At 47.0% G+C, this 21,673-nt stretch overlaps 1 protein-coding gene across 5 annotated transcripts in view; it reads right to left on the reverse strand.

Annotated features, from left to right (window-relative positions):
- The window catches only part of LOC119431857 (ATP-binding cassette sub-family C member 2-like), a 1,116,245-nt gene that overhangs the window by 887,406 nt on the left and 207,166 nt on the right, over positions 1-21,673 (reverse strand). For 2 of the 5 annotated variants that reach the window (XM_049657186.1, XM_049657183.1), the window contains exons 23-27: positions 16,302-16,511; positions 8,811-8,969; positions 6,661-6,827; positions 5,862-6,056; positions 2,394-3,067 (exon numbers count right to left, since the gene is read on the reverse strand). The exons of 1 other annotated variant lie outside the window; for it this stretch is intronic. In XM_049657186.1, coding sequence (XP_049513143.1) covers positions 2,896-3,067; positions 5,862-6,056; positions 6,661-6,827; positions 8,811-8,969; positions 16,302-16,511 — 903 coding nt within the window. In that variant the 3' untranslated portion in view covers positions 2,394-2,895. Of the gene's footprint in view, positions 1-2,393; positions 3,068-5,861; positions 6,057-6,660; positions 6,828-8,810; positions 8,970-16,301; positions 16,512-21,673 lie in introns of those variants that run through there. 2 more of the 5 variants (XM_049657185.1, XM_049657184.1) reach the window with 2 other exon arrangements.

Genomic DNA, 21,673 nt, shown 5'->3' on the forward strand with positions numbered 1-21,673 from the left:
CTATCGCGTTAAAAGTGCGAAACAATACCAGAAGGTCGGCCCACGCAAGAGGCCGCGCTTCTACCAGAAAGCGCGCCTTTGTGCATAGCGTTCACCGCCAGCCTTTCCCGGTAAATATTACGATTACATAAGCTGCAGTTGCCGGGAAGCGTGAGAAGCAGGCAAGGATCTTTGAATGCTATCGCATTCTTAAAGGCGAAGCTTACGCGTCCTCCAAATTTTCTTGCCCTCCACTGCCAAAGATGCAAGTGCAAACCCAGATTTAAAAAAACAGTTATCATGAGTAGGGGCCGGTGCGAGATGAGACAGAGTGAAACTTTATTGGGAAAAGGCAAAAAAAAGGAAAATGTGGCTGGAGCCCCTATTCCTGGGCCCCACTGGCTTGAGCTGCTCGCTGGGCTTGGTCCAGGAGAGCCAACTGGCTGTCCTGTTCCTTGTCCGGGAGCCATGCCTCCCACTGCCTTAGAAAGTGTTGTTTTGTAAATTTGTGTGTGTTCTCTTGTGGACGTCTTCTGGTGCATATGAGTGTGATGTGTGACAATGTAGGCTTTTCGCCACACCACGGACATTTGCCTGCGTACGCTTCGCCATGTATTTGTCTTAGCTTGTGTTGATTAGGATATTTGTTTGTTTGAAGCCGGCTCCAGTCCGTCATTTGCCGTCTGGTCAATTTGGGATGGGGCCTGCTGAACTCCCGTCTTTCCTCTCTTTGTTGTTCCCTTATTTCTCTCGCAGTCGTTGGAAAGTCCCTACGTGGCTGGTCCGACGCTTGGATATTTAGTACTCGATCTATTCGGTCCACCCTCGTATTTCCCTCCATGCCTTCTTGTACCGGGTACCACGTGAGGCTGGGAAATTAGAGATCTTATTGTCTATGATCCTAATCACCAGCCGGTGTACCGCCCCTGACAGGAAGAGGCAACACGCCGCCTGTCAGTCGGTGAGGACAGCCGCGGATGTCCCTCTGCATTCGGCGTCCTTCAAAGCTAAAGCTACCGCGGCCGCCTCAGCCGTTGCCGTGCATGCGGATTTCACTGACGCCCATACTACCCGTTCCTGACACGTGGCGACTGCGATCTGCATGCCACATACAGAGTAACTTGCATTCGTGTAGTAGACGTCCGCATTGTCTTCCAAACTCCTTCGCAATGCTCGTCGCACCTGCGTATTTCGTCTTTTCATATTTTTTGGGATTGGTGCCACGCATATTCGACAGGGGAACAGCGCAAAAAAAAAAAAACACAAGAAGACAAGAAGGGAGACACACACCAGCGCTGACTGACGACTGAATTCTTTATTCAGAAAGGAACGCATATAAACCAAAAGAAAAAAGAAAGAAGGGTAGATAACTGCGCATGGGCAAAAATAGACACCGATTAGATTTAGATTTCCCGCGAATTATGACGATTGCTGAGATATGTTAGTTCTGCCTGAGAAAAGGCCACATACAAGGCGCAGTGATCTAACCTTTATTTCTTTTTTCTTTTGGTATACACGTGTTCCTTTGTGAATATATATAAAGAATTCAATCGTCAACCAGCGCTGGTGTGTCTCCCTTCTTGTGTGTGTTTTTTTATTGCGCTGTTTCCCTGTCGAGTATGTACGGAATAGCCCGTCTCTACGGTCTTGCCACGAATATACGCGCCCGAATCCCCCTATCCATAAGTAACGTATCGTCTGCGAGATGACATGCGTAATAACAGAAGCTAAAAACATATCAACATCTAGTGAAGCATGCGTCAGCAAGCCTTCAATTTCATTATCTTCAAAAGAGCTCGATTATCTTTGTTAGCGTTAAACGTGTGCACGTCTGTCAATCTGTGTAGCTAAAAAAACTGCATGTGGGTGGTTTCTTTTTTTTTCTTCATGTTTACCGAGATTTCACACGTGTTCTACGAAGTTTTGAGGGTATATATACTGACGATGACTGGCAATAAATTTGTTGTTCAAAGTTAGCGCTGTGTGTGTGTCAACTGTGCCTTTCTGTTGTCTCTGTCGTTCAGCTTGCGCTACAACAAAATAGAAGATGCCATACCGGCAAGCCACTGTAGCTACCCTCATCCCTCTCGCATAAACGCATTCTGTGAGGAATTTTTACGTAAACTAGGAACGCTTTTTCGTCAACCGAATGACATCTCATGGTATCTTGTTACACATCGAGACTTATCACGTGAAAATTTATTATCTCTTGGGCGTGGCTATCAGTCGTTTTCTTAGAAAAGAATAATTCGAAACTTCGCTTTTTTTCATCCACATTATCACATATATGTGGACGCTTCTGCCGAGAGAGAGTACAGTAAGGAAATATATTGCGGAATGACACGTGTGAGTCCGCTCGAGAAATTTAAAACACTCCTATATTGTACAAATTTATAAATGAGGCGGGAAATTAATGCCGAAGCACGTCTTTATTACATGATAACACTCAAAATTTGCAATAATTTGTTCCTAAGTTCGAGTTTATTGAGGAAGTAAACCGAGAAATTCGGGTTATGCGAACGTTTGCAGCAACTATTTAGCGTCAGTGGATGTGTCGACGCCTACGAGTGACAAGCATTCAGTGGCTGCAGACTCTCGAACATAAAAAAAAATCACCTCTTTCAAACCAAGGACACATTTCGATGCACGCTTCTGAGCTATTGAATTCAGTGACGCTCTGTAGAAAGGTACCACTGCCTGGTATCTGTGTCGAAATAAATGGTCAACATCCGAGACGTTTTTCTTATGACCTTGAGCATGCTTCACGCATGCTGTGTGAGCACTCATGTGGTGCAATTTCCTCCAAGCAATATAGAAGCGCGCACTTTTCAAGAATTGTACAGCTCGTGAGCCAGTTCGTGCACTACTTCTGTGGGTTCAACGAGGCACTCCTGTACACTGCGAAGCGGCGTCCTCTTATAAGTGTGTTGTACTAGGCTCTGAAAGAGGTGGCAGATCCTTGTCCGGAAGGCAGCTGGGCACGATTCCCGCTTTGGTTGCCATGTCGTAGAACATTGACGTGCGGTCGCTGAGAAGCTCATCCAAAGTTCCATATTCGACGACGGTGCCTTCGCTCATAACGAGTATCCTAGTCAAGAAAAGAAAAAAGAAAGGCAGTATGAAAGACAACACTTGTTCAGAATATGAGAACCACCTGCTTCATCATGGCTTAAATTACGCGGAAAAAGTTTCATACTCCCCGTGTACGCCTCACATTTCAAGTTTACGGTGGTATTTAGGCAAACTGGATTTTGTGCGTTTGCAAATTTATTCCAGCAATATTGGTTTGCGCTTGTATAAATAAATAGTTGGCGTGTGCTAACAATAAAATATATTAATCGAATCATATGCGAAAAAATTATGCAGATCTCACGCACTGTGGGAATCGGTGTAAGTAAAACTCTCATAAGCCGGCAAGACAAAAATGGCGCATTACGACAACAAGGGCGCTGCAGACCTCAGTGGCCCACGCGTCCCTCAGCCACCAGGGTGGGCATCGCAGAGAAAGCGGAACTTCTATTCAGCATTAAAACGCATTAAATCACATGTATTTAACGTGCTTGACCTAGTAGAAACGCGGTACAATGCCGTACTACTATGAAAGACCGACAGCGAATTTTGGTGACGTGTGCGTCCTATAACTTGTATCTTCATTGTCAACTAGAAGATGCTCGCCCTGACTTTTATAATTAAATTGTTGTCACGTGCCACGGCTAACGCGACAAGCGTCTGAAAGCGCTGTCTTCCATGAGTAAATTCGTAGGTGGCCTAATGGTTACAGCATAGAGGTTCTGTGCTTGGGGCATCGACCAAAACTGTTGGACAATAAAGCAACGATTACCGCGAAGTTTTCAAAATCCTTTTTACTCATTGGTAGTCTGCACCACCGAACAAGCGTACTATATACATTTAAATTTCATTTTATTTCAGGTTTTGCCTGAGTAGACAGAGGCTAAAGGCTTCATTGGCCTGACGGTGGCCTCTGTCCCCCACAGTTCGCAGCAAGTACAATACATGGAAGATATCACAATTAAAATGTTAAGAGACGAACAAAAAATCGTGCAAAAATTAAAGTGGTGATCACAGTGATGAGAAAAAAGAACCTTTCCATTTCTTGACATGAGTAGAGTTACACGAAGAAAATTTATAAATTTCTTAGCAATAACGAGGCAATAATATACAATCAATATTGCAGAAAATCGAAGTGTTTCAACAATGGTCTATTACAGTATCATATCATGAAATGAACTGAAGTAACAGGAGTAATTGTAAATGTCACTTATTCACAGTAATAACAGATTTAAAGTGTTGCGGAAAGTAGCAGTAACTTTTACATTTTTCTAGCTTGCAAATAACACAGAGATGGGGAAAATCCGACTTCAGTAGTTATGAGATACATCCTGAGCACACGCTTTAATTTTTTTTTTGCTGGAGCACTCTAGCTGACTGTCTTCATACTTATTCAGGAAACGCTTAATTTGATAATGTACAGTCTGCTTTCCATAATTTGTCCTGAATTTAGATAGTCGACGTTCAACTTTTCTCAATTTATATCTGTCACTTTCCGTAGCAGTGCATTCTTTAAAAGAATTTGTATTGTGCATATGCTGCATAAGCTTGAATAAGTATATCTGATGGGCTTTTAACATGTTATGTTTAATGAATAATTCCCGCGTACGTAATTCGCGTATGTCTCCTATATAATTTTCAAATAGAGGCAGTACCCTTTTTGCAAGACTAATAATTTATTGTAGTTGCAGTCAGTAGCTGTCTTCCAAACTAAAGTACAGTATGCAAGTTCTCTGTACACTTATGAGTAACAAAGGTTTCTCTTGAGCCACAGCGGCATTAAACATTTAAGTATCCGAATGCAACTTAGGGCTTTGGCTATGTCTTAGGTCAAATGTAATATGTGTGCATTCCAAGTCATGTTTTCATTGAACTAGACTCCCAAAAATTCCTCTTTATTCGTTCGCGTAATTTGTGTCGATCCATAATTGATTACAATATCGCATGCGTCAGGTTTGTTTGGTGGTGCAAATAATATGTACTCTGTTATTTCCACTTAACTGTAGCTTGTTATGTTGTAACCATATAGATAATTCTTCTATATAGGAGTTTGTCATCGCATCTGATGAGTTGACATCTTTTGATGCGAAAAATACCTTAGTATCATCTGCGTAGATTACTATGTCTTCTTTAATACCGATCTCCGCTATATCATTAATATAAAGCAAGAAGAACGTTGACCCGAGCACTGAACCCTGTGGCATACCGGTTGTGTCATTTAACCAGTTAGCAGAGAACTTATTTATTGCTGTGAATTAATATCGATGACATAAATAATTTCCCATTAGTTCTATTGGAATAGCCCTTATGCCATATTGTAGTAGCTTCTACAACAGCAGTTCATGACTGACGGAATCAAATGCTTTTCGTAAGTCTAGAAATATACCAAGTGTGTAATACTTGTTTCCGGTTGCTTGAATATTTTTTTTCTTTTACATGGAGCAATGCCTGCTCCATTGACTTTTGTTTTAAAAAAGATATTGGGAGTTAAATATTATGCTGTATTTATATAAAATTTTCAGCAATCTTTCACTAATAAATGAGTGAGCTCAACTATCTGGCAAGCTTAACAACATAATTACTGGAAAGAAATATAACAGGCATGGGTAGACTCATATTTCAATAACAAGACAAATTTTTTTAGGGTGATACTCACTGGCAAATTTCTCAGAAAAAGAATTCAACGATTCACTGGCGATAGGTAAAAATAAATAATTAAATATGTTGGCAGACCCATGCAAGCGTTATGCGCGGAGACATTTGACGAAACGTCTAGATTGAACGGGTCGGGGACTTGATGCGTCTACGCTTACCTGTCGTAGTCGAGCACGGTGTGCAGCCGGTGGGCCACGGTGAGCAGTGTGAAGTTGGCGAAGCTGTCCCGCAGTGTCGCCTGGATCAGGCGGTCTGTGTCACCGTCCATGTGCGAGGTAGCCTCGTCCAGCACCAGGATCTTGGGTCTTCGCAGCAGGGCGCGAGCCAAGCACACCAACTGCCGCTGCCCAGCACTGTTTGGTGGAAACCGGCAAAAGAGCCAAGGCACTGCTATGTCATCTTGCGTAGACAATAATGGCAGATTGTCGTATATTTGTTTACGGGCAGTGTCTTCCAGTCATTATCGATTCAACGGAGCAGGAGCAATGTGTTGTTTTCTTAAATGTGATCAATCTCATTAGGTTGAATGAAAACATGAACAGGACACGTTTAATACTGAATATGAAACCACCCGCTTCCGCCGCAGCAGCGGTTTCTAATGCGCATCGAATGCGCAATTACGACACGTCTTCTTCTTTCTGGGGTTTTCCGTGCCAAAGCCAGTTCTGATTATGAGGCATGCCGTATTGGAGGGCTCCCGATTAATTGTGACCACCTGGGGTTCTTTAACGTGCACTACAATGCAAGCAGACAGGCATTTTTGCATTTCGCCTCCATTAAAATGCGGCCGCCGGGGCCGGGATTCGATCCCGCGACCTCGTGCTCAGCAGCGCAACGCCTTGGCTGACTGAGCCACCCCTGCGGGTTACACGTCCGAATCGGTGCATTAGGCACATGTAATGTGGGAAACGTGCGATCTCTAGCTATTTCATTAATTACCGCGGAACTCTTCATCACCTCAGATTGCTGCCCCCATCTCCGGTCTCGAGCAGCAGCTTGAGCGGCTGCCTGGACACAAATTCGGCGAGGTTGGCCTGCCGCAACACCTGCCACAACTCGTCGTCCGAGTGCTTCTGCGTGGGGTCCAAGTTGGCACGGAGCGTGCCCCGCACAAGATTCGGGTCCTGCAGAACGCCACAGGCAGAGCGTAAACCCTGTTCAGTGTTCAACAAGACAAAATCAGGCGTATCGGTCCTTCGCGTAGAGATGTTTCTGCTAGCTCCTGTATTTATTTTTGTCTAGACGATGGAGTCATATTGCAGAGGGGTTGAAAAGTGAGCTATGCTTCGAGCTAACATAGCCTGGCAAAAAAAAATCCATTGCTTTTTAATGCGATCAGTATTCTTTAGAATTTCGCCAAGTTTGGCTTATGTATCAAACACCTTTCACATTTCCAGTGACACAAGTTGTCTACTAACTTGAGCAACTATAGCTATGTGGTGGCTGCTGCTTTGCCTAACCGACAATATGGGCCACTGAGTATGTACCCGAATGAACAAATTGCGGCTGGCTGCTGTCTGGCCTATAGTAGACAACGTCACTGATTATGTGTCCGAACAGACTACCTCGTCACTGCTTATGTGATATTGGTATGTGACATTCTTGGCCAATCCCCCAGAATGGATGTGTAAGAGTAACGCCAAGGGGGATGTAACTTTAAATATACACCACCGCATTGAGCGCGGCAAGTATATTGACAGCCATGGCAACGAAGCTGCAGCCAGAATACTAAGGAGTTACAACAGCGTTTCAACTGGGGTGCACTGAGTACGACAAGAACTACTCTATCGTGGCATCATTCGTGAATGTGGTTGGCAGCGCGATTCACACTTCGTGTGTCTGCTGATGTGCCCATAAGGTTTCGTGATCCACGGATGGCATGGCGATATGCAGCAGGCCATACAAGAAAACTATCGCGGGCTTGCACAAGCATGTTCGGTGGTTGATGAAAAACTTTTTTACAAAATGTTTCACACCACTCGTATAACCCCAGAGGCAGGTTGATAGGAGATATTCGAAGCTTCTTGCGCAAAAAGAAAATAAATAAAAATAACGAGTGGCAGATGTGTAAGGAGCCCATCGCTGGCTCTCACGAGCTCAAAGGAGTGTTCTTATTTGGAAAATATTTTGTGCAATGACTTATTCCGACAGCGCCGGCGTCAAGGCAGAAAAAAAAAGTTGCAGTGGCTTAGCTCGGCTATGCCTGGATATACGTAGCGTTAGCAAAGGTTCAGCTGATTATTCTTAGCTTTCCTAGTTGTCTCCTACGCTCAACCGCTAATTGCCAGGCAACTACTTCGGGATCCGATGAGTCAAGCTTCTCCGTTCTTCTGCGCTGTTGAGCAGCATTTGCGCTCTCCTTCTCCATGGCTAACCACACTGGCAAACGCCACTCAGAAGCGCAGCGGCTCCAGCGCAGTGTCAGACGACGACTGCACAGCGAGCGCGCGCCGGCGCCAGTGCGTCTACCACGGCTACGACGTCACTCCTCTGGAATGCGCAGACCGGCGGCGGTGAGTCGCGCGCGGTGGCGGCGGAGTGCGCGAGAGGTGCCGGCTCCGGTGGCTCCGGTGCGCGAGCCCTGTGACATCACTGATCCTTGCGCATGCGCAGCACGGCTCTTGATGTGCCGCGCGAAACGCTTGGCTGGCCAGTGTAGCTAACGCTACAAAAACGCTGCTTTCTCTGCCTCTGGGTTTTGCGAATCTCGTAAATTCGATGTTTAAGTGTAGTAATGACTCAGTTGAAGCTTATCACCTCGTCCTGTGTGCTTCTCGTTCTTGTCGCAAGTTAAATTTGTCTAAATTCTCGTTTCTGCTCGTTTAATTTAGCTATGTGCCGGAGCAGCGGCAAAGGCCTCCCGCATGAACAGAATAGAAGTGGCGTAGCGATAACGCTTGTCGATGCTACGCATTAAAAAAACACCGAAAGTGTTCCTGCGCACCACAAAGCCATACCAGTACTAGTTTTTAATACCATCTCACTTCGGCGCAAGCGACAAAAAAGGCACTTCTGCTGGTCTTCTTTCTTTTTTTATATATTGAAGCATAGGAGACAAGCCCGGTTCTTTCCCATTTCAAGCATTCTCCATAAAACACAGGTCTTACCTGAGGGATGACGGTGATGGCTGTGCGCAACCTTGGCAGCGGCACGGAGGCGATGTCGACGTCATCGATGAGTATCCGCCCATTGGTGCTCTTGAGCACTCGCAGCAGGGCTAGTACCAGGGATGACTTGCCCGCGCCAGTGCGACCTACGATGCCAACCTAGTAGGAAAAACGATGCTGAGTAAAATTTTTGGACGAGAATTTTATTGCGATAGCAATTACATGAACACTTCAACCAGATTTATGCCGTCATCGTCGCCGTCGCCCTGAGGTTTCGTATAAAGTCCAAGGGCGATAAAATCTTAGCCGCGCGCCGTATGCCCGAGTGAAAGCGCGCGGGGGACGCGCGCTATCACGGAGAGTGAACGCATGGCGGAAAGCAAACGCGACTTCCGTCGTGCGAAAGGCCATGGGGGTATGGGAGGGAGGGAGGGAGGCGGGGCGACGCTGTGCTGCGGCACCAAATGCGTATCTTTCAATCGGGCGCAAGTGGAACTGGCCACTCAATCTCCCACGCGAAAGCAAGGAAGCGGGAAGGCAGCGCGGGAGGGAGGGGGGCAGCTTCTACTCTGCCAACTTCGCTTGTACTTTGCCCGGCTGTGGCGGTCGCCCGCACCGTCTCTTAAAAGCGATCTCCACACGGCTCTGACCTTTGTATGCGCTGTGCATTCGCCGCTCAGTTTCCGTTTGAAGCGATAGACCGCACGAACCTTCGCTCGCTGCGGCGGCTGTGCTTGCTGCCAGCCTTTTGGCAGTAATTGTCTTCGGTCATTGAGTGTGATCTATTCATGTTTGCTTGTGCGCGCTGACACCACGCTTGTTAATTCAGTTAGTAAACGAATGTGTCCAAGCTTATGCTGCCGATAAAACTGATTGATTGATCCTGGGGTTTTACGTGCCAAAACCAGTTCTGATTATGAGGCACGCCGTAGTGGAGGGCTCCGGAATAATTTTGACCACCTGGGGTTCTTTAACGTGCACTACAACGCAAGCACACGGGCGTTTTTGCATTTCGCCTCCATCGAAATGCGGCCGCCGCGGCCGGGATATGCCGATAAAACTACTATCCCTGTTATGAATAGCTCTCTACTAATTTGCTATCGCAATTGATGCTTTGCCTTTCGGGCGAAACTGCGACTTTTTTTTTTTGAACGCCAAAACGCAAGCAAACTTATTCGCGCACAAGTCAAAGGTAAATAATTCCAAAGATAAGGGAGGACTTGGGGATTGTCGATTAATTTATTTATTCGATTAACAACTAATCCTTCATCAGTTTAGCCTTTATTCGATTATTCGCTTTTTATGCAAGGTTTTCCATCGATTAATGCCAGGCACCTTTAAAAAGGATGAAACACAGTCATCTACTTTTGTAGGACACTACTTTAACGTTTGAGAGCTGGAAACAAATTTGAAACACAAATGTATACAGGTTTGATAAAGTATAATCTTTAAGTTGTTAAAGACTAAATGTAGTTGGAGCTTTTGTAAAGATCAACAACATATGCTAGAAAATGGCACTTAGTGCCGAATTGAAAAAGATACATGACGCTAGTGGATTCCTTTACGGTACAAGAAATAAGAAAAATGATAAAAGTGAAAGGTGAAGTCCAACTGAAATATGCAAGGAATTGCAATATGCACCTGAGAAAATAAAATTACTGGTTTAGGATTTCAAAGCACATGGTTTTTTTATACAGAGTGAAGGAATGTCTTTTGGCTGGGATGTTTGAGAAACACCGACACATTCTTTGAATGGCCACACGACCAGCATGCAAGAATAGATGCGTGGACGCTATAGATCTGCTGGAATCGACATGAACTCCATCGCTACGTCAAATACATGCTCCAAACTGGCACGCATGCTGTGCCACGTCTTGAGTGGACTGGGAGTGCCGATCAACGACAAGGTTGCTATACTATGCCTTCAATTGCGAAGGCTTTTCAAGCTTCCGGCTTTGGGCGCGCCGTGGTGGCAGGTTCTATGTGGGGGTAGCGAGAGGAAGCGCTCGGCTCGGCATTTGGGACTCGGAAAAACGGTCGACAGTCGCTGGACTATAGTTGCACAGTCACTGCTCATGCGCCGCCATTCCAGTGCGATTTCAAGATTTTCGCGCGACTCCTGTCAAACTAAAAAAAAATTATGGGGTTTTACGTGCCAAAACCACGATCTGATTATAAGACACGCCGTAGTGGGGGACTCCGGAATAATTTGGACCACCTGGGGTACTTTAACGTGCACCTAAATCTAGTCAAACTCACGAAAACGTATAATCGAACAGGTCAAATCAATTAAGTCGAATAAAAGAAAGGTGGACATCGATGAAGAATAATCGTTTTGCGGGATAAGTATAATCGAATAATCGATCCATCATTTATCGATATTAGCAACCCTTGGGAGACTTCGATAGCTCTTGCATCCTTAACTAGTGCTGGGTTAACCGAATAATCGAATAATCAACTGGGCAGCGAATAATCAACTGAGATCATATAAGCAAATCAGGAAAGAGTCGTTTGTGACGCACCTGCTTAACTTGCGAAGGAAGGAAACTACATGTGGAGCTACAATTTCGCGACTACGACGGTGGCTGTAGCAATCTAAGGAGAAAAGCCACCGACGCATGCTGTGTTTCGGGCCGAAGGAGCAACACTGCTGTCAGTAATGTAGTTTCCAGAACGTGGGTGTTGAACAAAAGATTGGTGACGCGCTAACAAAACTTCCTTTACAGCGAAGCTCTTAACCTCTAGTTGATCGAGATTTTTAGTGGGCTGGTTCTGTGCTCACTCAAAAATAGTCCCGCCACCTAGCGGGCGCGGCCATTTAGACAGACCTCAAACGGCAGCTGGAAATGGGCGTCGCCTTTGAGTTACCGCGTTACAGAAGTAAGTTTTCTCGTATATTAGCATTACAATCCTAAGTTATGATGTCTGCAGCTTGTGTGTAAGTCGTACTTTACGAATTGTCTGACGCAATTTACTTTGAAAAATTCAATTACTTCAATGAGGCACTTGCGCTTGGCGGAGGGCCTAGAAGAATGAGGATGTATGGTACACTTCCGCACACGTGCGTGCGCGCGTGACATACGTCACTTGTGGTGGTGGCGCTTGTTTAACGTCGTATAACGTCGGCAACAGCTTGGCTGTACATTGACTTCCACAAGGTGGGATGTAGGTGGATATTCTTTTTTTTTAGGCAAATATCTACTTTTATAAGTCGAATGGAGTCACCATACTTAAGATCATTCCATTTTGGGACATCTGAACGAAACGAATAGGTGCATTTGTAACCATATGTTTATTATGCCAAAAGGCAGGCTTCTGAAAAAATTTAAGAACTAGGCTGCTTTCAAACTTTCCAGATTGACTCTCGTGTCCATCACATGTAACTATACTGAAGGGGCTCGCATGTTCCCGCATGGGACTGCCGGAGAATGTCAAGTTTGTTTGACTCTAGCTGAACTAGGGATTGTGTCCGGGCGAGCTTGGTATGACCACTGCAACCACTATCACTGAAAAATAAAGGCAGTGGTCGTTTTCACAGACTGCAACAGCAACGGTTACAACAAGGAGCAGCAGAGAGAACACAGGACATGCGCTGACATGAATTACATCAGCTATGTAAGCCACAACGCACTCCTGCAATCCGAGCCTGCAGGGAAAGGGCAACGTGCTAAATTGCAGAGGTATAATGAAATATAAAACATGGCGACGCATGTGCCATCCATCCATCTATACATACAGTTTCCTACTGAAGAAATATGCAGATGCAACGTAGATATTCTTATCTATGTGAAGCGAAGCTTGTGTGAAACGGCGGTTGGCCAAATGGTGTTACATTTGCCGATTTCATTCATGTCCTTTTGGCGTAAAAGAAAATGTGACACGCGCAGTGACAACACCAAAGAGCGGGTTGCTGTTGGCACTAGAGGTACACGTGCAATTGTGGTCTTATGTTTAGCGCCGGGCTGCTTTGCTGGGGGACCGAGGTCCGTTCCCACATCGGGCGCGTAAATAATTTTTATAAAAGTGTCATCTATTTGCCAAGGCTGCAGCAGCATCTTACAGCCACGGTCAGGAAAGTCTGAGAAGGTTCGGATAGAAAGCTTCGTTTGAAAATACTAAAGTTAGTTCTAGAGCTCACATGTGCATTGTGTGGTATGCACACGTGAACCGCGCCTTCCCGATACAAACGCTATCATGCGAACGATAGACCAGACGGAAAGAAAGATCAATGAGGCCTTTTTAATGCATCGTCACTGATGGATGTGGAAGTGCCGCTTTAATAGCTCCGTCTAAAAGGGAAATATAAGTTCTGTATGCGGGCTGGTTGCAAAATTAAAATAAAAACGAAAAACGCAAGCTACTTAAGCACGTAAGTTGACAGGAAAATGAACTGTGTGGTTTTAATCTGTTGCTTCTTTTGTGTCCGGTTTCTTTGTTATATCTTGTTGTTTAATGTCCCTACACAAGGCGCATACTGTTACGAAAAATAAACCGGTTGTTAGCGTTCAGCTAGTCTGTCTACTTGTGTCGTCTCTAACCAGTCCTTTGTGACGGCTTAAGCAGCGAGTCTTCCCATGATGACACTAGAGCGAACTGTGGTGCTGCTATCGTTGAGCAACCATTGGGGTGATCTTTAGTAAATAGGGAGTGAAAGATAAGGAGGGTGATTTCATCAGCAATTTCAATGATATAGCAAAAGCAGCCAAAGAATTCTATGTCAACCTGTACAGGACACAGAGAAGCCGCGCAACCTTCATTGGAACCTTCATGAACAGGATACAGAGGCTCCTTTTATAATTAGCGATGAATTTATAAGAGCATTGCGAGACATGCCCCGAGGAAAGCGGCAGGAGGTGATGCAATAATAGTTGGTTAAATCAAAGATCGAGGTGATATCTTGCCCGAAAAGCTTGCGGTCCTTTATATGCAATGCCTCACGACTTCTAGTGTACCAGGAAAATGGAAGAATACCAACATTATACAAATCCATAAAAAGGGAGACGTTAGAGATCTGAAAAATTATAAGGCTCATTAGCTCGCACCCATTACTGTACACAATATTCACCAAGATAATTTCCAATAGAATGAGGGCAACAGTCAACTTAAATCAACCAAGAGAATAGGCTGGCCTCAGGAAAGAATATCCTACAATGGATCACATACATGTCATCGGTCAGGTGATTGAGAGATCTGCGGAGTACAATCAACTTCTCTATATGGCTTTCATAGATTATGAAAAGTCATCTGATTCAGTAGACATACCAGTAGTCATGGAGGCATTGCGTAATCAAGGAGTACAGGAGACATATGTCAATATCTTCGGAAATATCAAGGAACATTCCACGGCTACCTTGGTTCTCAACAAGAAAAGTAGAAAATGGCCTATTAGGAGAGGGGTTAGGCAAGGAGACGCAATCTCTTCAATGCATTTCACTGCACGCTTAGAAGCATTCAGGTTATTAGACTGGGAAAGATTAAGAGTCAGGATCAACGGCGAGTATCTCAACAACTTTCCATTTGCAGATGACATTGTCCTCTTCAGCAACACTGGGGATGAATTGCAACAAATGATCGAGGACCTTAACCGAGAAAGTGTAAGAGTGGGGTTGAAGATTAATATGTAGAAGATGTAGTAGATATGTAGTATCTACTGTAGATACTAGAGTAGATACTGTTCAATAGCCTGGCAAGGGTAAAATAATTCAGGATCGCCAGTCAGCTTCCACAGTCTGTGTAGGAGTACGTTTATATAGGTCAAGTACTCACAGGGGACCGTGATCATGAGATAAAATTTACTGAACAATAAGATGGGCTGGAGTGCATACGGCAGGCATTACCAAATCCTGGCTGATAGCTTATCACTGCCTTTGAAAACAAAAGTGCACAATCATTGCATTCTGCCAGTGTTAACATAAGAGCCAGAAACTTTGAGATTTATAAAGAAGCTCGAAGAACAAGTTAAGGACTGCGCAAAGAGCGATGGAATGAAAAATGTTAGACATAACGTTAAGACAAAGGAAGAGAGCGGAGTGGATGAGAGAGGAAACGGTGATAGGCCGATTTTCTACATGAAAATAAGATAAAAAATTGTCAGCCCTTCCACTGGGGTGGAGATGGAAGACCAGCGAAGCTGTACTATGGTGGGAATTATGTATTTCCAGTTGTGACTATTAAGATGTAATGGCGTAATTGGTTGCCGTGCACGTCCACGTCAACAATTATGCAGTTAGCTTTTAGCCACAATAACAGTGTAATTGAAAAGGTACAGGCAACTCAAACGGAAACATAAACGATTTGGCTGACAGGACTCTGGTAATGACATTTTAGGAGCGGAGGGAGGGGGACTTCAGCATGGGGGGCCGGCTGATAACTCCGGAGGGGGCTCGAGCCGTGGAGCCCCTCCGTAGTCGGTGCCTATGAGACCTGTTCTTGTGAGAGAACACCTGAAAATGAGCACGGTGCAGGATATCTCCCGCGCATCGGAGATCTTCCGCACATCACTTGACCAAGCGGGTCGAAGTCTACGTCACGTTTAGCACTGAATTATGGTGACATGGCTAACTCCACAAATTTCAAATTTTGCAAATATCACCATCGTTTCTGAAACTATCATCCTGCCAAACCTTATCTCCGTGTATTTTTTTAGCCTATCCATGTGAACTATTTATATTACACACTTTGAGCTGTACACTGCAACGCTACACAATGGCGTTAAGCTCGAGCTCGGTTTGCTCATCCGTATACCTTGCGCAGCAGAAAGGTATTTTCGGGTCGTTCACGAACACACGCAGTCACACACGTTTGCAGAATTGCCGTGAACATGCTTCGTATATGGAAGTAGCTTCTCAAACGAAGAACACAAGAGATTAATCATTTGGAAGATGTAATGTTTCTTACGACTGCACTGAAGACTTGTAATCCGCAAGTTAGAAACACTTATGCTGGCCAACGATGCGATCCAGCACCACATCGACGACAGGTAGGGCAAACCGGTGCATCAACTACGCGGCGAATACTTCTCCACACTTAATACTTACTAGTAATGACCGGGAACTCTCTCTTTCCCGCAAATTTTAACTCGTTCAGGTATCCCACACTGCCACACTACCTTCCTTATTCCCGGAAGAGCTCCACCGTACAACCGCAAGAGCTACATCATGGTCACCGCTGGCGGCCCACATAAAACACGTCAACGGGTCCTTACTCCGCACCCTGACCGAGGCCCAGCTGGACTCCGACATTCACAACTTGGGTTAAACGTCGTTCAGAAATTGTTTCGCTCATTCTCAAAGCAGCATAATTTATTCAGAATCAGCCTATGCGCAATTAAGTGCGATGGTTCTAGAACACATCTCTTGCTTTGTCACTGTTCGTGCTGCGGCCAGGAGGCCCGCCGTTTCTTTTGGCCGCATTTATTGTAATTCACCAGCACCTTCCTATATTCTCGTCAATCCTACTGCGATACAGGCAGTTTTCTCATCCCTCGCTCACCTTTTGCTTTGAATGCACTGTGAATGTGACGTGCTTGAGCGAATCCTCGAGCACCATAGGCCTGTACGAGGCGGAGAAGTCTTGGAACTCAATGCATCCGTGCGTAGGCCAAGTCGAGTCGATTCGGTGCACCGGAGTCAAGGAACTACTGCCGTTGGAATCTGGTTTGCTACGTTTTCGTGACTCGACGACGACCTTCTCGACTTCCACCTGCGTTGGAAGCGACGCCATGAGCACAGAAATCCGCGAGGCACTGAAACTTGTATACAGAAAATGAGTGAGCGCAGTTTTGGTGCTGCACAAAAGGCGTTAAAAATGGGACAGGAGGAAACATCACAAATGCACAAAAACACGGGTAGGGGCATGTCGTGTCTTATTATTGCGATAACAAACACGGGGACACTGCAGGCGCATTTCTGCCGTACGCGTCGCCGTCGCCGTGAGGTTCAAGGGCGATAAAATCGTCGCCGCGCGCCGTATGCTGTATGTGCGAGTGAAAACGTTCGAGGGTGTTGCCGGCTATCGTGGCTCAATCCCGCGCACGCAAGGCAGGGAAGCGGGAAGGAAGCGCGCTGTCTTCCGTCGCGTGCAACGCTCCGGGGGGAGCGGAGGGAAGAACGGGGCGCCTTCTACTCCGGGTGCCCCCGGCGACCGCGCGCGCCCGCCCAAGCCGCCGTATCTTGAAAGCCATCTGCGTCGGGGACACAGTCCGCCGGATGATGTGTTTTCGCGGTTTAGTTCGCGTTGATGCGAGACGCAGTGCGAGGGTCAATTCGCTCGCTGCTGAGGCTGTGCTTCCTCACTCCAGCGTTTTGACAGCGAGTTTCCTCGGTCATCGAGTGAGATGTGTTCATTTTTGCTGGTGCGCGCATGACACCATGTTTGTTCATTTAGTTAGTATGCCTATGTTTACAAGTTTACACGGCCGATAAAACTACTATTCTTAATTCATATAGCTGTCCACCAATTTGCTATCGCACTCGGGCGAAACTGCGTTTTTTATATATATACAACGGCCTCTCTATGAACACGCAAGGCGCGACCAGCCAATTGCGCCGAAGACGGCGTCGCACGCTCAGTTTGCTTCACCTATGCTGTTGCGCCACTAGTCCTGCTTTGTTCACAGATGTTCGCAGTATCACAGCGCGAGCTCGCCGAGTCTTGCAGTGAAATATTGACATTTTCACAGTGCTAATCGCAACTAATTGGCCTTTGACTAATGAAAGTGCTTGAAGGGTGATGCTGGTACCTCAGTATAGCGATAGTTCATTTTCGGAACAAAATGGCAAACGCCTTAGCTCGAGCGCTAATCACCCGAGCGGGGCAAGACCAATCGTCCCATCAATCGCCACCCTTTACATTCGTGCCCCTGCCATCCAATTACTGCGGCCGCCTCGAGATCCAGCGGCTCAACAGCAGGATTTATCCTCCCTCTCACAAAAAGCTCAGCACTGAAGAGGCAGTAGCTCCCAGACTTATCCAGACTAATTCCCAAACCAACACAGCAAAATGTACCCACAAACATATCGTGGCATCTGCCCCTGGTGCGTCGACACAACACTCTTCCACATCTCGGGGGGGTTCCGGGGGCAAACCTCAACACTTAAATGGCCCCTAAACTTCTCTCTTCTTTCTGTCCGTCGGCTGGTCTCTCCTCGCTGAGTGCTCCTCCAAATGTCACGTGACAACGTCATCGCCAACGCGCTTCTCAAAACACTGTCCACTTCCGGTTAAGGCACGTCCACGCTAGCGGCAAATATACGGACGGCCAACCGGCGTTCAGTGCCGTAGAACGTCGGCCGTGCGAGAGGTGTTCAAAGTAGACGGCAGTTCGGCCGGCGCACCGCCCGCAGTACGATCGATGTGCCATTCGACGACCGCGAAGATGCGCGCCTCCGCCACCGGCGACGAAATTATCTGCTGCAGCTTCTGTTCCAAGCAAAATAATTTCCACTAGATAAAGCGATGCATAAATTGTACATTTTATGCAAAAGGATATCCACTGTCAAACGTTAAACATGAACGAGAGCTCCGATACTTGTCGAGCTCAACTGCAGTGCACGGCTACCGGCGGCAGACGACCGGCTCGAATGTGCTCGCATCGCAGCCGACGGCGCCGCTAATATCAGTGTATTTTCTTCCTTCTGTACAATTATTGCGAAGAGCGACAACAACGGTAAGAAAATATTGCGGCTTGTGAGCGCCGGCGATTCGCTCCGAAGCACCGCCCGATTTAGCTTTGAAGTGAACCGCAGAAGGCCTAGCGACGATATCGGCTTCGTCGAGCGATCAGCGGCGGTGAGGCTGCCGCGGAAATGGGTCCCGATCTCATCCTCCCTACGACAAGGAAATCTCGCCGTTCGCGATCAAAACCGCCGTCGAACGGCAGCCCGCGAATGGCAAACGGCGTGCGGCGAGTTACCGGGCCGGTAACGTGGCCGGTTCTTTCTCGGCTGCCCGCTGTTGTGGCCGTGCCGGCCCGTGTTCGTGCGAAGCGTGCCGCTATAGACCCTGTGTTGCGCGCACGTCTAGAAATGCCAACACTGTCGGACTCTGTTCGCGCAGCTAATCAAACCGATAAGCACGACTGTGTTGGAACGTGACCAATTGGCACTTGCGTTGCGGGCTGTAATAACAGATTCGCAAGGGCGCACATGCGAGCAACACGACGCCCCCTGCTAGCAGGGAGCACGCGTACCTGCTAGCAGATTATAACCGGATATCGCAGGTTCTTAATTGCTCGACCAAGAGACATCGTCGCCCCCGGCGACATCACCAGATCCACCTGATGACGCCAAGACAACCGCTGGGGATACCGGAAAGGCTCGGAGAGGAGGACGGCATTGTTTTAACGCGATAGCGTTTAGGGCATCATGTCGCAGAAAATCTGGCGTCGCCAACCGGCGTGTGAGCGCAGGTGGCGAAGAAAATCATTCAACCACATCGACCGCGCAGGCCCTCGACGTGGTGCAAGGTTTTGGTGAACAAAAATTGAGTTTCTCACAGTGAAATGCGTCAGAAAAAATGGTAAAGTACGACTTTACCATTCCGCGTCAGATTCGTCACCGGATTACTTGCCAATCGGCGTCGGATTGTAATTTGAATGTGCGAGAAAACCTAATTCTGCTACGAGGAAACTCAAACACAAACCCCTTTTCCAGCATTTCTACCAGACCTGCGCGCGTCGGGGCAATAGCAAACAATTAATAAAATAATATAAAAGGTGATAGGGCCTTCACATTTTAATATAAGACCACTTATATTGCCGAATAAATAGTTCTCAGAATTCCTTCAACCATTCGTTACAATCTGGTGGAGGAGCGGGGTATGATTTCCAACCCCATTCGAGTTGAAAGCAGCCCGGGGTCACGCCAACTCGGATCCAACGAGCTCTACGTCTGTGCACCAGCGCACGAGCCGTCGCCTACGCAGCAACCCGAGTATTCTCTTTTGCCGGAGCCAACTCAAGTAGCAGCCACAGTCACTACGGAAATGACATGCCAGACACCCTCTACCCGCATCGTCGTTGAACAGCCGATGACGCCCAAGCTTTTCCACGGTGACACTTTTGAAGACGCCGAGGACTGGTTAGAAGGCTTTGAGCGCGTCGCTGGCTACAATGAATGGGACAAAGACCGGAAGCGCCGCCACATTTACTTCGCGTTGCAAGACTCTGTACGAACGTGGTTTGAAAACCATGAAGCTGCCCTCTGGTCGTGAGATGACTTCCGGCGGGAGCTGCTGGCCACGTATTTGAGCACAGACCGTAGGGAAACAGCTGAAGCCGCTTTGCAACAAGAAGCCAACGAAACAACGAAATCTTGGCAGTGTACCTCGAACATTTGTCCCGCTTATTTCGCCAGGCCGATCCCAGCATAAGAGAAGACAAGAAGCTTCGGTATCTCATGCGCGGTGTGAAGCAGGAGCTTTTTGCCGGTTTGGTTCGAAGCCCTCCACGCCCCGTCACCGAATTCCACTCCGAGGCGACAACTATGGAAAAGACACTCCAACAGCGAGCGAGGCTGCACAACCGCGATATGAATGTCGCATCTGGGGACGCAATATCACCAGTGTTCGGGAACGGCGTCGATGTCTTACGAGAACTCGTAAGATCTGTGGTTCGAGAAGAGCTCTAGAGGCAACATCTGAACAATGGCCCTACAGCAGTCTCTTCATTGGCAGAAGTGGTTCGCGAAGAAGTGAGACAAGCAGTTCGCGAGCAGCACCCACAAGCACAGCCACAAGCGTCGTCAACGGTACGGCCAACAGTATCGTACGCCGAGGTACCCAGAGGAACGCCTGGACGTACTTTCGTCACGGCAATTACCCATGTACCCGAACCTCGGTTCACGCCGCCTCCGCCTGAGACGAGATTCCGGAAGGCTGACATATGGCGCACTCGTGATAGAATCCCACTGTGCTACCACTGTGGCGAAGCTGGTCATCTCTACTAGATATGCGAATACTGCAGAGCTGGACTTCGGGGTTTTTCCGTAAACGCTCCTTGCCGAAGAAACGATGAACGCCCTTTTGAAATCCAGGAGTATTTGTCAACGCACCAAAGCCCTCACACTTGACAGCAACATCAACCTCGGTTAACAGAGCCACTGAGGTATCGATCACCGTGCCCGCGTCCATCCTCAAGCTCCCCGAGGCGATGTTCCCAAAGCCCGCATCGGAAAAACTAATACGGGTGACCTTTGGAGGTAAGGCCGCTGTCAACGCAAGAACATACGCTCCAGCGCTGATTCCGAAATGTAACTACAGACGCGAGAGCAGTTGCGGAAGCAGTGACGTTGCTTGCGATTTGTGAGTGGTTGTAGATGGATACTAAAAACTGCTTTAGTAGACACAGGCGCATACCATTCAGTTATGAGTAAAAAACTTGCCAGAAGACTGAAGAAAGTGCTGACTCCTTCGAGAAGACCGCAAGTCGAATCACTGGTGGACACCTTATCGACCTGGCGGGTAGGTGCACTTCCAGAATTGGAATACGCTGCTTCACATACGTCGCTAGTTTCATTGTCCTGTCAGAATGCTCAAGGGATTTATTTGTTGGAATGTACTTTTTGCAGGCGAACGGTGCAGTAATCAACTTGCGGGAAGCTTGTGTGTCGTTCTCAACGAAGCACGCCATCGCGACGTTCGAGTATGAAGAGCAACCTGATGCGCTCCAGATTATATAGACGACGACGTATGATACCCCCAAGATCCAGCAGAGCTGGATCTTGGGGGTATGGAACAATGTATTCAGCGACTGTGAAGGATTAGCAGACAGTAACACTGGGCTCTTACTCGAAAAATGGATCTGTATGGCCGGAGGTCTTGTTCGACTGCGTGATGGGTGTTCGAATGTCTTTCTTACTAATTTT

Source organism: Dermacentor silvarum, chromosome 10, assembly GCF_013339745.2.
Source record: "Dermacentor silvarum isolate Dsil-2018 chromosome 10, BIME_Dsil_1.4, whole genome shotgun sequence".
Classification (NCBI taxonomy): domain Eukaryota; kingdom Metazoa; phylum Arthropoda; class Arachnida; order Ixodida; family Ixodidae; genus Dermacentor; species Dermacentor silvarum.